At 44.2% G+C, this 12,093-nt stretch overlaps 1 protein-coding gene across 1 annotated transcript; it reads left to right on the top strand.

Moving 5' to 3' along the window:
• Positions 1-778: 778 nt before the first annotated feature.
• LOC149330098 (thyrotropin-releasing hormone receptor-like) lies at positions 779-11,805 on the top strand. The gene is made up of 4 exons (XM_089559736.1): positions 779-1,211; positions 5,327-5,601; positions 7,494-7,663; positions 11,326-11,805. Exons 1-4 carry the CDS (start codon positions 783-785, stop codon positions 11,766-11,768), a joined length of 1,317 nt encoding a protein of 438 aa, XP_089415862.1. The 5' UTR covers positions 779-782; the 3' UTR covers positions 11,769-11,805.
• The last annotated feature ends 288 nt before the right edge of the window (positions 11,806-12,093 follow it).

Below are 12,093 nucleotides of genomic sequence, written 5' to 3'. Positions count from 1 at the left end.
ATATGTGTACGAGCTCGTCGCTGTACTTTCATCGCTCTTGCTGTCGAAAGCACCTATCGTCGGTGAATGCAATCGTGCACTCGCCGAACGGCCAGAAGAGGACGCCGTCCGTTCTTTTTTTTTCGCTGATTCAGTATTGCGTAGTACCAAGAACTGCAGAGTTTTGTTGTAGCAATTTATCAGTACGACCCGAAGCAAAGGGTTCGAATAAAACAAATCACAAGAAAGGACAAAATTTACTGCAGCTAAGCCTGAATGCAAAAGCATTCAGCCTCCATTTACACGCTGAATTCCACAACCAGAATTGCACCTGCGACTTGAAGCTCTAAAAAAAAAAAAACCACCGTAGCAGTTTAGCGGCAAGTCAGGAGAATAGATACCCAAGAGCGTCGACTGGAGCGCGGGCATACGACTATCGATAAAAAGCCAGCAAACGCAGCCTTGAAGCGGACCTCTGCTGGATACTAATTTGCAATATGCTATACGAGGTCCTCTTTTGTTACTTAGTTTGCACAAGCCACTCATGGGATCTGTGCTGTGAGTTCTGCGCAAATCAATAATGCGTCACAGTAATTACGGCTATACTGTGAGTAATAACATAGAGAGCAAAAAATATTGATAGGCGATAGAGATCTCCACATATTTTCTGTGTCTGTTCTCAGCTTAGTGCTCAGACATGCTCAAAAAAACTTTACTAAAGCTGCACGCTTGATTTAAGTTCAAATACGAACGCTCTTTTATTTTTTCTGCTTCTTCAACAGGAAAAGAGGCTAGAAGCCAAGATGGTATCTACCGCCATACCAGAGGCCATCGGCGTGTCCACAGACAACGGTGCCGACGCGCTCCACGCGGCCGAGCTAGCCGCAGCCGTAGCCGCATCCATCGCCAACATGACCACCAACATTCTGGCCGAGTCCTCGACTGAAGGATCTATCCGGAACAAGGTCTCTAACAGACGCCGCAACCGCGTCACGGCTATGCCGTCCCCTACCCCAGCGGTGGCCATACAAGTGCTGGACGCACTTAATGCGGTGTACATGCCTGTCATCATCTACCTGGGGCTCATCGGGAACATCCTTTCCCTGGTGACATTTCTCTTCACTAAGCTCAGGACTCGAACGTCCAGCCTTTACATGGGTGCTTTGGCCTTGTCCGACTCGGGTTTTCTCTTCGTCTTGTCCTTCGCCTGGCTCAGTGAACGCGGCGTCAACGTGAGTCGCAATCATGCCTTTCTTGAGAATCCTTTAGCCTTGTTTAAGCCGTTGGCTTCATGGAAGAAACTTACATGAGAAACCGTAGGTGTGCTTTTTTCTACTGTAGAGCTATTTTAATAGCACATTTCGGCCGTTTTGCGCGATGACTAACGCCCTTCGGTATTCCATAGCGACTCCGAAAGGACAAAATAGGGACTCAATATAAATTTCATGCCTCGACGTGGAAAATACTGCTAAAATCTAGAACAACGCTTCGATTGGTTACGGTCAGATAAAAGGACCGTTTACTTTCTAGATGTGCAGAGGAATGAACCAGCGAGCACCCTTCAGTATGTGCGTGGGCATTTGGTGCCTTTCTCTCTATACCCTATATTCTCTTCTAACGTATACTCTATTTAACACAACAGACGCAGCCAACCTAGAATATCGAGCAATATTATTACCTATTTCGTGCTTGCCTTCTTTTGACGTTGGCTCCCTCGAAGAGCTCATGTCGTAGCTCCACCTTGAGAACGCAGGTGAACTAGGAGGCAATATTCTTCGTTAAATAAATGCCAATGTGAGCATTCCGGCTGCAATGAAAGGTGACCAGTGCCGGTTAACAAAACAAGCGAACAGAATCTTGTGTACATTCAGCTGCAGAATACAAGTAGCCTTATTCATGTTCCTGGGTAAAGGGTCTACCGGTCATATTCATAAACCGGTTGCAAAGGACTATCTAGCGGCCTGACTGTACAAAATGTGTACTACGATCTAGGGAAGTAAACGAGCAGTACGTTTAATGATTTTTTTATTCACTCATTCAGTTTGCTTCCTGAATAATAGGCATAGTTATTGAACAAACCTCCGAGCTGTCTGTGTGCATACATAGCGTGACTCTAAAAGAGAATTTTTAGCAGGAAGCTGAGTGCAGATAATGCTGCTTTGCTCAAGCAGGTTGAATAAAAAAAAAAAGAAGCCCTCCCGTACACATTCTCTGAGTGGTTGATAATTAAAACTAGGTCAGAAACATAAGAAAAAATTAATAATATCCATTTCTCATTTCATGCTGGAATAGCATGCGCCCCATTTTCATGGCTGAGCTGCCCTTATAATATATTTCTCGAAGTTTTCGCTTAACCTTGTTCTGATTACGAGGAGGTCAGGCTTCATACCTTAATCCCAGCTCTGAATTCAATGGACAGAGTGTTTCCTCACTTTTCTCCGGCAAGGCATGCCTGCAGAAGGTGACTGTAAGGAAGCAGGGAAGCCTGCTGTGATTTGTGTCCTTTAGTTTTCGCTACGCCATGGTTCTTCTTTCAATTCAAAACTTTCAACACTGTTGCCTCCGCATATCCGCTTTACTTGTAGTTGGTTAAAAATAAGATAGTAATTTTTCTGTATTTTCTCTTTCTTATGGCGTTGATCGAATTGGTTTGTTTACCGGGCTGGTGTGCACAATTTGGTATCAGCATGCGTTGAACGCACTTTTTCATTTACTGCTCAGTTCAGTTTGCCACCTAAACGAAAGAGACAAATTGGCTTCTTTTACAGCAGTAAAATTCGGTGTTTCCTGTCAACATGTTGCTTCCCATGTGGCTATCATTTAAGCGTTTGAGAAAGCACTGTTGAAAGACCTCCTAATCCCCGGAAAAATACATAACATTGGGAATGCTTAGAGTAGCTATGGGTCTCGATGCTTCTTCCTTAGAGTGAAGTTAATAACAGTGACGTCACTGATAACATCTCTAGTTAATCCACAAGGAGGGCTGCAGCGACAAATCGACTAAGTTTATTCACGAACCTAAGTACTAATAGAAAGACCCAAGAATGAAAAGAAGGAAGATTTCCAGTTTTTTTTTTTTTTTACTCTAAAACCTATATCTTTTGGCTGTGACAGCTTGTAAAAGTCTGCACGGTTATGTCGCATGTTTCAGAGTTTAATTTATATTCAAGTTAATCACAGTGTTGTTGACTGTTACTTTCCCTCAAAAATGTTTGTAATAGTTATTCATGTTTTTTTCCTTTATACTTTCTACTGTTCTCGCCCTAGACAGCTCTTATTGTCTTTTCAAGCGTATGGAAGGTTCCTTCTTTCGAGATCTTTGATTGCTTCCCTCTTTCCTGTTGCTTTACACTGCCGTAGTGTTTTACTGCTTGAATGAAATTTTGAGACTTTTCTCACTTGCGTTTATTAACATATCTCATCATGTTATTCATTTCCTCTTACCTTAATATTCATATTTATTTCAAAATAGAGCTTTTTTTCAATTTCACGAAAAAGTAAATAAGTGCTTTCTGACGAATAAGTAATCACGTTTCGATTCGCTGAGTCTCTGTTGTCCATCTGTTTGCTTAGATTGGAGTTGAAGCATTAATTTCCTTTTCACGAATTGGATATATTCACAGCTAAGCAGCCAAGCAGTGGTTCCTACTAAAATCGGTCTCAGCGAACATGAACGCCGAACTAACGACTTTATTACGCAACTTGACAAGGCGAGAAAGGTGGCCGCATAAAAACCTGCTTCATTGCAGCTTCCCTGGACCCTAGCCACCCGTCAAATGCGAAAACCCAACGTGCATGCATTAGTCGACGTACAGTGTCTTAATGAATGTAATGAAAAGGGATAACCAATACAAAACAGAGACGCATTATCAACTAAGGAAACTATGATATAAAATATAGAAATTAAGAATAGCAATGTTGCTACAGTGAAACCACGAACACAGGAGGCGAAGTACACATGAAATTGCCAAACGAGGCAGATACTAGGTAGACAGGACAACACGCGAGGTACACAGGACTGTAGATGCGACAAGAACACAGTACTGTCCGCATCTTGTCTATCTTGACTACTGTGCTCGTCTCTTAGTTTAGCCCGATTTGTTTACAATGCAGCGCTGCTCTTGACTCCAGCGTAACTATTTCGTCATGATCGTGAACTTGAGTCCACCCACCCACATTATAGACAACTCCCCGAGAAAGAAATACAGCGGAAAAAAAAATCGAGGCACCTGACTACGAACCAAACAGTCAAACTTCTGATGTGCAGCCTGTAGGTTTGTGGCACCGCAACGTTTTTCAGTGCAGAATTTTCCGCGTGCAGAAACTAGTGACCTAGGTTAAGAGCTTATAAGCGATGGTTTGCAAGACAGCAACGCTCTGAAGGGATAAATGGAGCGAAGACACTAAAACAACCATGAGTGCAACTACGGTACAAAAGAAATTGTCCGCTTAGTTTGGAGAAAGAGCGGGGAAAGACGGAAATAAGTTTGTAGGTTAATTCCACCAAGCGCCAAGGATGTCAAGACGAATCAAGCAGCACTTTCTGAGCAGGAACGCAGCGCGCAGAAACGAGAACCAGAGCGAAGATAAACAGAACTTGGCAGCGTCGACGAAAAAACAAGGACAGAGGGAATGAGAAGGAAGGTAAGAAAAAAATGCTATTAGAAAAACAATTGGCTCTACAAGGCACCCTGTCCAATCCCTCACTGTTAGTATTTCTCACTCAACCAGAGGACAACAACAACAACAGGAGCAAAATAGGTCCTGGAGAGATTGTAACCCGGTGCCGCTAATGCCAGGGCGATACAGTTTGGCGTCAAAGCTTCTGCTGCTCTATAACAGCAGCAGGATCACGTTCGCAAGCGCTGGGTACGAGCCGAAAGGCAATAATTGTCTTGACAAACCGGCGTCTATAGTGTGTAGTACAGTGGAACTTTCAAGACGCTCGTCAGCACACGATCGTGAACGAAGCCTGACTGTTGGATGAGGTTAGGCTTAAAGGTGACATTCACTCCTCGGTCCCCAAACAGGGCGGAAGCACTAAAGAGAAGCATGGTGAATCGAGTGTGCCAGGTCGTGTTTACTCCAAAGATTTGTTTGTACGCAAACAAACTAAAACACGAGAGGACTCATGAATTCCAGCACTGTGGTAGGCCATGCGTAGCATAAATTACAGCGCAAATGTTTGGCACAAGTTATGCATCAACTAGCCCAGCAACACGATGTACTAACCCAAGTACTCTTAGTGTCACGCTTTTTCGTATGTTTGTTTATTAACACACGAACTACGTTGTATCTCCTATAACTGCTTTCGGGGCCTTCTGTTTTCCCTCACACGGGGCTGCAGGTGTACCAGCACGGCCTTTGCCTAGTCACGGTGTTCCTCTCCTCGACGTTCGCATGCTGGTCGGTCTGGCTCACCGTCAGCTTCACAGCCGAACGCTTCGTGGCCGTCCGTTACCCTCTTTGGAAGCTCCAGACCAGCTCCCCGAGCCGGAGGCCCAGGCTTGTGATAGGCCTAACAGCACTACTCAGCGCCACGCTCAACGCGCCACTCTTGCTCTTCGTGCGCGTCAACGACGGAGAGTTCGCCGATTGTAGCCTCCATCCGGAGTATGAGAGGTGCGTAAACTACCTTAGATTGTAGGTGGAGAAAAAGAAAGAATTCAAATTACGGTTTCAAACACTGTCTGTATGATTTTAATTGCAATTCATTCCAACAACCCTCTATGTTTAAAAAAAACTTCGTGCGCCTTAGAAAAATTTTGATATCAGCTTATTTAGCCAGGCCCTTCAGATATTGAGAATAAGAATGGAGTGGAGAGGATACGTCTGGTTCTCTCGGATTATGAGCGGTAGTTTACCAATATCCCTCAAAAAAAGTATACAACAGCTGCATCTTACCGGTACGGACCTACGAGGCAAAAGCTTGGAGGCTAACGATGAGGGTTCAGCTTAAGTTAAGGACAGCGCAGAAACCTATGAAAAGGAAAATGATGGATGTAACTTTAAGAGACCGGAAGCGGGCAGGTGGGGGGGGGGGGCGGACAATAGCTGTTAAATGACATCCTAGTCGAAATCAAGACGAAGAAATGGGCTTGGGTAGAACATGTAATGCGAAGGAAAGATCATCGCTCGTCGTTAATTTACAACGGAGTGGATTCCAAGAGAAGTCAGTCATAGCAGGGGACGGCAGAAAGTTAGGTGGAGGGATGAGATTAAGAAGTTCGCGGGAGTACGGTGACCGTAGCTAGCAAAAGACAGGTTTAATTGGAGAGACCTGCGATAGGCCTTTGCAGTGCAGTGGGCGTAGTGAGCCTTATGATGGCGATAATTTGATGAGATATTTTAGTTGTTGGCTATATCAGATAATACGCCAACAAAGTATGGGCATATGAACAGAAAACGGCAGATTTCAGATTTCTAGATTTCTGTATGGTCATGTGCCCAATTCTCTTGGATGCACAACCGATGTTTCAAGCGATGTATATCAAGAGCTGATATGACAATATATTTTGAATGGTCTCGGCATTCATTGACAACCTACAATGTAAACAGTAGTGTGACCCTATACTGGGACCGTCTCTTGACAACAACAGCGCGGTCGGAACCCGAACAAGAGAGATTGACACAAACACAGGTTCTTGTCTGTGTTTCGACCGCGCTGTTGTTTTCAAGATGTGTAGCCAACAATTCATCCACTATATATTAAGCAAGACCTCCTCTGCATGAAACGAATGTTACGTGCAGACTTTAAAAACTTTTTTTGCTCAGTGATACCATAAGGTTAGTCACAGAACATTGATATGAAGCAAAGAAATCTGCTTAGTTTTTATTTTTGTGTGCCTAGGAAGACATTTTATTAATTATTGCCGCAAAAGTAAATATAGTTCCCTCTACATTCAACATAGACCGAGCTCCTTGTAAGGCAAAAGAAAGAGGCCTTGTTCGGTTTGGTTTGTGGGGTTTGACGTCCTAAAGCGACTCAGGCTATAAGAGACGTCGCAGCGGTAGACTCCATGTAATTTCGACCCTTGAGGTTTTTTAACGTGCGGTCAGATAAAACTGTACACTGTACACTAGCATTTCACCTTTATCGAAATGCGACCTCGGTGGTCGGGGTCGAACCCGCTTCTTTCTGGTCAGGAGCCGATCACCATAACCACTGAGCTGCCGGGGCTGCTTAAAGAGGCTATATAATAGTGGACCACACACACGAACGTAGCGAAATCTCTGCGCTGATTATCGTCTTCAGCCAGTACAACAGTAAAAATCACGCTTTTCTATCATTTGCTCTTATGGCATCTAAGGCTGTTTTTTTTAAAAAAAGAAACCTTTGAGTGTACTTTATTTGAAACAAGCGTTGTGGCTGGTATCTTATCAGCGCGCGCGCCTTAAGCCTGCATGAATGAAACCACAAAGACGAATCAAATTAACGAAACAGCTTGAGGATTGTGGCTCTAATACCTCGCTTAAATTATTTTCTCTCCATTTTACTGTCTTTTTCATTCCAGCGCCCTGTACTATTTAAACATTTTGGACACGGTGCTGACCTTCATTATACCCTTTCTGCTGATTTCTGTGATGAATTCCATGATCGCCCGGGCAATATACCTCTTCTACACTCGTTACAAGAAGCAGCGCACCATCAATGGCTGTCGTCAAGACTCCAGAGATTCCCGTGGTAAGACTTGGCTTTACGTCATTGCTATGTCTTCAGCCGTCTCAAGACTTCGAACATTGTATTGCCTAAGAAATCATAAACTTTACAAGCTTCTAAGCGCAAAATTTTGCTGATCTGCGTGGTGTATTCAGGGGTAGTTTTTTATAACACCTTTAATATCTTTCTCACACGGCTATCGAAGTTACTTTTCTTCCTTTTTTTTTACTATGTTTTGTCTACTAGATTCTGGATAGGTAAAGTGCAATTTTTTTTTCAATCTATACACTATGCTTTACTTTTAAATCTGCTTTCAGAATTTTCAACCAGATGCTTCTCGAGGTCCGTCACTGAGTTTCAAATTATGTATGGAAATGTATATATGTTACAAACACATACGCTGATTGTAAATTTTTACACTCATGCTGTTCCTCGCCAAATGTTAATCATTAAGTTAAAAAGAAACCGAAAAAGAGTGCTAACAAACTGTGTAGGCAAATTTTAATTGTAAGAATTCAGCTTATGAGTTCACGAGATTGCTAAAAATGTGTTGCGAGCCCAAATATAGCACAACTGGTCCTCAGGTGACTTAAATCAAGTATAAGTTTTTAGATGTCATTCTTGAGTGGTGCGAAATTTCCCGTTTGGCACTTAATGTTTCTGAAAAAGTATAGCGCCTTTAAGAGGCGACAGGAATCAAACATACAAAATATACCACGAACAAGTATATACGAAAGTAAAAGCCAACCACATCATCAAATTTTGAAAGAGTCTGTAATACTGCACGCGCCCTGTTGAAATTAAATTAGAATATTTACAACATTCTGCAAAGTATACATGACCTCCCAGGCAAAAAGCTGTAAGCTCAGTTTTGCTTGGCTAGGGATAAGTTTTGGGATTTTTGATTTTCTTCTATTCTTAATTTAATGCGGATATCTTGCTGAATCGACTGCGGAGAACAGTTAAATCTGGAGTTGGACTTATAAGATGCTGTTCTGAAGTAACTGCTTAACTTGATATAGAGTAGCTAGCTTGTTGGTTACACATCTTGACAACAGAGCGGTCTGAACACGGACATGAAAGATTGAAACAAACACAGGCGCGGACTGACAACATGGTTTATTCTCTTGAACTGGCTTATATAGGCCCAGTCCCATAACAACACACGAGACTGGGCCTATATAAGCCAGCTCAAGGCAATAAACAATGTTGCCACTCAGCGCTTGTGTTCTTGTCAATCTTTCTTGTCCTGTTCAGACCGCGTTGTTGTCAAAAAACTGCTTAACATAGCTACAAAGCATATTAAGGCTACAAAAGAAAGTGATCCTGAAATCTCAGGTACAGCGTGTTTAATCATGGGTGTTACAAGTGACAGAGCTCAGAGTGATGAAGCATTTGTGAGTTGAGGACTAGTTTACGCATAGTCACTGAGTCTAATCATATTCTTGAGCGTGTAAAGACAACTTTTCCCATCATGGCGTCTAGGGTAAAACCTAATGAACATTCAGTGTACACCCTGAATTCTGCGGAAATTCCGCGCTTGTTAAGAAATTGATAATGTTGTTAGAAGCATATAAAAAAGTTCACCGACGACCAACGCGACTCATGCGGCAGAGTACGCTTTAGCAATAATGTATGCCCTGACAATGGAGGGTCTAATGATCCAGTCCATCAATACCCATGTGAGACGCCCCACCCTCTTTCTCTACTTGCCCGATGCAATCATGCAATGACAGTGTGCCACGTCGAAGCTCCTTATTACTCTCCCCACCCGAAACTCTGCTTGACAATAGCAGTTTCACTCTCGCTACCTATCGCCTGCAAGTGACTTGCCCTCCCTCACTGTCTACACTTAGCAGCTGCCCTGTCACTTTTTCTGTATCTTTTCACTTCTTTCTAAGCCTTCCTGTCTCTATTATACCTCCTCTTCTCTAAGGCTGAAACATTTTCCCGCCAGTTCGGTTCTAATGCTAACGCGTTTACGTGACGATTTGTAGCGCAGTTTGTCAGTCCATCGGATATAACTTAGGTCTACCACAGTGGCAGCACTTCTTAAGCTGTTCCATTAGCGACGGAATGACTTGCGTACCGCATGCTTGTGAATGGCTGAAGGAGAAAGTGAGCCTTGTAAGTGCTGGGTTGCATTCTGTGACCAGGTTTTCGTTTTTAAATTTAAGGTCGGATTTCTATGCCGAAGCGCTGTGTGTAGCCGTCAAGGTCATGAACTCGTACGCTGTATGCATTTCCGATCTAGCGCAGCCGAGCTCTGTGCGTCATATGCTGATCTGATGAAGCGAGAGCTTCGCTCGGTTAGGTAAAGCCGGGTATCGCCGTGTGTGCAGCACACACAGCCTGCCGACCAGATAATGAGCAAACTGCCCCCCGTGGCAGGTGGATGTTAAATTAATGACTGGTCGCCCGGGAACAACAAACTGGACCGCACAAGGCCCACCAGTGGGAGCACTTGTCGTCACAGAGCAGTGGCACATTGCTTAACCGCTGCACCATTGCAGCAGGATAAATATGAGGACTCCCAGGGATCTATGTGAATATAAAGTAGAGACTGACCTTCTCCATATATGGGAATTTACCCATTACGCTATCGCGTTATACCCTGAAGTAGGAGCTTAAGTGTGGCCCTCATTTTTCGCTTCTAGATGGCATTCTGTGGAATCCTTTTATAGTGAATCGGAATCCAGCATCTTCTGTGACAACTTCGCAAAAAAATGCAGGGTTTCCCTAAAAGCCGTCCGCAACTTGGAGACGAAATAGTTCTACACTGCACAAAGAGCAAGGCGTTACACTGCATACAGTGGCTGTTGTATTTTTTTGTTCTGTTATTTGTCCTATTCTGCTGTTTACCGCTATTTTGACACTAAGATGAAATACCAACTAGCCGCAGTCTTTGCCGCTTGTTTATGCCTGGAAGCCCATACCACTCTGTAAATCTATTTTAAATGTTTTAGCGCCGCCATCGCTCTTCGGTGAATTAAGGACGAAACCAGGTTGCGCGAAAGTAAAAGTGGCCTTGTTCGTTTGAAGCCTCAGAATATTAATCTGAAAGGCGTTCGCGCGGCTCAATATACACCCTTATAACATGTGCCCGCGCATTGCGGTTTCTACGGTGAGGGGCGGGCCGCCAAAATGCCACTCTTACGGAGTCTACTACTCACGAGCATTCACAATTATGCATCATTTCCGAAGCTGAGTAATAGCTTGAGTAATTTTTCAGGTTTACATTCAAGAAATGCCGATTTGGCGAGCGACTCTTGATTCAGTGATTTCTATTGCGAAAGCTGTCTTTTTGTCGAAAATGTTTGAGGGGCATATCAGTAGTAAACATTCTCTTTGATGATGATAGTGAATCTCTGTGGCGCAAGGGCATTTGTGGCCAAAGAGCGCCATTGCACAAGGTATTTTCTTCAACTGAAGCTGCGGTCAAAGACCCATTTCACAATTATTTCACCCAATAAGTTGAGCCCCGGGCAAGAGGATGCTTGTACCCATTGTATCACCGGATGGGTACCCGGCGGCACTGGGGATCGAAGCCCGCACCTTCCGCATGCGAGACGGATACTCAAAGAAATTCTTTTTAATAAATGAAAGTTTTTGCTGCACCAGGCTCTAAAGGTACCCAGAGAAGTGTGAAAGTACTCACCCTTAGGTTGGTTCACGGCAATTTGCAGGTTCTTCACCCTCCAGGCGCAACTTCGACTCAGTGGTGTCCAGGGACGGCACCACGACAGCCACCAGCGGTGGCGGCATAGCCCACGCCACACAGATCAGCGTCACGCGCATGCTTCTGCTCGTGTCCACCGTCTTCATCCTGCTGAACCTGCCCAGTTACGTAATGCGGATCTACGTGTTCCTGCTGTCACTGGGTCACTCGGAAAGCGCGGACCCCGAATTCAACTCGCTGCCCTACGTGCTGCAGCGCTACTTCATGCTCCTCTACTACACAAACTTCTCCATCAACTTCGTGCTCTACAACGCCAGCTCGAGAATGTTCCGCGTCACGCTATGTGACTACGTACACGGCCGCTGGATGGCGCTGCGGGAGTCCATGGCCGGCATTCGATCCAGCCTGGGCCGTTCGTCGGCGAGTCAAAACGAAGATATAATCATCTGAGTAGAACCTGTACGTTGCCGCAGAAGAAGGCACGTACCTAAACAGGAAAATGTGTAAATACAGACAATGCTTCTAAGCGAGCAGTTGTTCTTACAAGAATAGTGAACGCTGCCTGCCTAAGTAGTTGCGCAGGGTAAAGATGGTGCCTGTGATGATATCCTGTGGAGGCCGATAAGGTTTCCGGACAAACGTTGGTGCTTTTATCAGGACCCATAGATTCATGCTTCTGGCTGACTAGTTCAGTCAACTGCAGAAGAGAAGCTCTAGGTTATGTGTGCATATAGCGTTCTAATTTTAGTGGCGCTCGTAGTAAAAACGGGAGCCT

The sequence above is a fragment of the Amblyomma mixtum genome, chromosome 9 (genome assembly GCF_055824585.1).
Source record: "Amblyomma mixtum isolate Tamu chromosome 9, ASM5582458v1, whole genome shotgun sequence".
Taxonomy (NCBI): domain Eukaryota; kingdom Metazoa; phylum Arthropoda; class Arachnida; order Ixodida; family Ixodidae; genus Amblyomma; species Amblyomma mixtum.
This window is presented reverse-complemented; position numbering and strand designations above follow the sequence as displayed.